Below are 3,306 nucleotides of genomic sequence, written 5' to 3'. Positions count from 1 at the left end.
CTCCCTCCCTCTCCCTCTCCCTCTCTCTCTCTCTCACACACACACACACACACACACACACCATCTCTCCCAGGCAAACTAAAATGGATATTTCAAGGAAAATAAAGGAAGGCTTCGAACCAAGAATTAATCTGTTCTATCTGTAGATTTGAAGCTGGTTTGGATCATGATTTCCCTGGAGAATGACAGATCTGCAACTACTCTCAATAACTCTGACTTTCTCAAACTATCCATCTAGGTTTTTCTGGCTGCGAGCCATGTCAGTTAAACAGAAGGGGTTTCCCCCCCCCCTAATAACATTGTTTATATTTTCCCCAAGGATAGAATACAAACTACAGAATTGAAACCCCACCCCCCAAAGAGTTACAAACAAGACACGCACAAATAAAAAAGAAAAAATGTGTATCATAAATATAAAATTAACAGGAAACATACAACCTCCATCCCGGTTGATACCTGTATCTCAAACAAATCTAATAGGATCCCCTCCCTTTTTTGCAATACCAGTAGGACTTAGACTTATATACTGCTTCATAGTGCTTTATAGCCCTCTCTGTGTGGTTTACAGAGTCAGCCTCTGGCCCCCAACAATCTGGGTCCTCATTTTACCGACCTTGGAAGGAAGTCTGAGTCGACCTTGAGTCAGTGAGAATCGAACTGCTGGCAGTCGGCAGAATTAGCTTGCAATACTGCATTCTAACTACTGTGCCACCACAGGTCTACAAATAATTATACATTTTCCTTCTGTGCTTACTAACAAGTATCTCTTAACAAATAGCCCAAATATACTGTACATATCTATTGTCTGTCAATCAAGTTGACCCAGTGTCAATTAAACAGGATTTATGTACACTGGCTGTTATGAGCCAGCCGTGTGCGGCAGCAACCAAAAAAGCTAATACAATCCTGGGTTGTATAAACAGAGGCATAGTATCAAGATCATGTGAAGTACTAGTAACGCTTTACAAAGCCCTAGTAAGACCACACCTGCAATACTGCAGCCAATTTTGGTCATCATGTCACAAAAACGATGTTGAGAGTTTGAAAAAAATTCAGAGAAGAGCAACTAAGATGATCAAAGGCCTGGAGACTAAAAGAAGAACGGCTGCGGGACTTGGGTTTGGCTAGTCTAAAGAAAAGAAGAAACAGGGGAGACATGATAGCAGTGTTCCAGTATCTGAGGGGCTGCCACAAGGCAGAGGGGGCAGGTTGTTCACCAGAGCACCAGAGGGAAGGACGAGAAACAATGGTTGCAAACTGACCAAAGAGAGAAGCAACCTGGAATTAAGGAGAAACTTCCTGACAGTGAGGACAATTTAACCAGTGGAACAGCTTGCCCCCAGAAATCGTGGGCGCTCCATCACTGGAGGTTTTTAAAAAGAGGCTAGACATTCACCTGTCTCAGATGGTATAGGTTCTCCTGCTCGAGCAGGGGGCTGGACTAGAAGATCTCCAAGGTCCCTTCCAGCCCTGATCTTATTCCTATTCCTATTCCTATTCCTATTCCTATTCCTATTCCTATTCCTATTCCTATTCCTATTCCTATTCCTATTCCTACTCTACTCTACTCTACTCTACTCTATTCTATTCAGGATTAGATTTGCTGGATGGTGAGGAGTTTCAGGGAAACTATTCTCACTGAAATTTTGGGGTAGTTGGTTGAATAGCCAGAACAAAGGTAACAAACTAATTGACTATCATGTGAAGCTGTGAAAAATAATAGAATAAAAAGGAAACATGTTTTTCTACTTTTAATATCTTTAAAAGAATAGCTGCCCCTTTTTCATATTCAGGAGCTTAGGAGAAAGTACTGGAACAACAAAAAAAGTGCAGCGGATGGAAAGGACCAATTTTTAAAACATAGTTAACAATAACTGTTCTATAATTTTACTATAGTTGTAAACAGCAAGTGTAATTGCATTCATTAGCTCGGTGGATTTCTGCCACCTTATAAGTAATGTCAAATAAATGAAAGTAAATAAATGATCTCTTTTAATGCTTTTTATTCTCTCCAGCTTCTCTCGGCAAAGGATACCATGCAGATCAAATTCACAGTAAATAACCTTTCCAGGCACTAGTCAACTCCCCAGCTTGACTCAGCTTCACTATTGTCCGTCTCAGAGGCCAATTCAGTTTCTTGAAGCTACTTCTGCACTGATTTCTCGAGTCATACAATCAGGGATAATAAAATGCAGATGCTCTTTCTTACCTTGGTAGTGTCGTGTGACTTTAGAATATCTTCTACAATATCAGGCAAATTCATGTGCAGCTCCTTGAAAAAGAGAAGAACAGAAAGATCCCATAAAAGCTAAAAACACTATTTCGAATTGTTATTTTGATCTACGCATAGACCCCAAGAGCAAGAATGCTGGGTTGAATCCATAGAGTGCAGATCCACTAAAAACAATGAGCTTTAAATTAGTAGCAAATGACCTACCTGTCCCATTGATTTTAGCTAGTCTGCTCCATGACTGATCCAACCTGGAATCAGGCTATTTTGTCTGATTTTGTGAGCTTTCTGGATAATTGGTTTACAAAACATGAAAGTAAAGGGAGAGGGGGAGAGGGAGAGGGAGAGGGAGAGGGAGAGGGAGAGGGAGAGAGAGAGAGAGAGAGAGAGAGAGAGAGAGAGAGAGAGAGAGAGAGAGAGAGAGACAGACAGACAGACAGACAGACAGACAGACAGACAGAGAGAGAGACAGATAGACAACAGAGACAGAGAGACAGAGACAGACAGACAGGCAGGCAGGCAGGCAGGCAGGCAGGCAGAAATAGACAGTGATAGATAGACATAGATTGAAAGACAGACGGATTCATAGACAGGGAGAATGATAGACAGACAACATATTTTAAACCAGTCTATGCAAGTTAAACCACTGAGGGATCAGTAAGAAACACCCAAGCTAGCCAGATGGTTAAGCAGGAGCCCATCTACTTTATTTTCAATTTCAGACTCAACAAGAAACTGACTCCTTCTGATTTTCAGCTACCATAGATTAAAATGATTTTTCTCCTGCACAGTTTGAGGATCTTAAACTGTGTTGTTCAATGTAAAAGTCCTGTGGCTTAGCTAAGAAAAGTGCATTTCTTTTTCATAAACCCCAATACAGGTGGTCCTCGTTTAGTGACTATGTCGCTTAGTGACTGTTCATAGTTATGATGGTGATGCAAAAGTAACTTTACGACCAATTCTTGCGTTTATGATCTTCACAGGTCTGTAAAGCAAAGGAAAGGTGAAGAAAATAATAATAAAAGTTGGAAGGGACCTTGGTGGTCATCTGGTCCAACCCCCTGCTCAGGCAGGAA

At 41.2% G+C, this 3,306-nt stretch overlaps 1 protein-coding gene across 1 annotated transcript in view; it reads right to left on the bottom strand.

Moving 5' to 3' along the window:
* The window catches only part of LOC107298293 (ubiquitin carboxyl-terminal hydrolase 32-like), a gene marked incomplete at both ends in the record, with an annotated part of 21,308 nt that overhangs the window by 9,704 nt on the left and 8,298 nt on the right, over window positions 1-3,306 (bottom strand). Inside the window, one exon of the mRNA XM_015827666.1 lies at window positions 2,210-2,272. Coding sequence (XP_015683152.1) covers window positions 2,210-2,272 — 63 coding nt within the window. The remainder of the gene's footprint in view (window positions 1-2,209; window positions 2,273-3,306) is intronic.

Source organism: Protobothrops mucrosquamatus, unplaced genomic scaffold, assembly GCF_001527695.2.
Source record: "Protobothrops mucrosquamatus isolate PMUCROS unplaced genomic scaffold, P.Mucros_1.0 scaffold3852, whole genome shotgun sequence".
NCBI lineage: Eukaryota > Metazoa > Chordata > Lepidosauria > Squamata > Viperidae > Protobothrops > Protobothrops mucrosquamatus.
The sequence above is the reverse complement of the archived record's forward strand: the minus strand, read 5'-3'. Positions and strand labels throughout refer to the sequence as shown.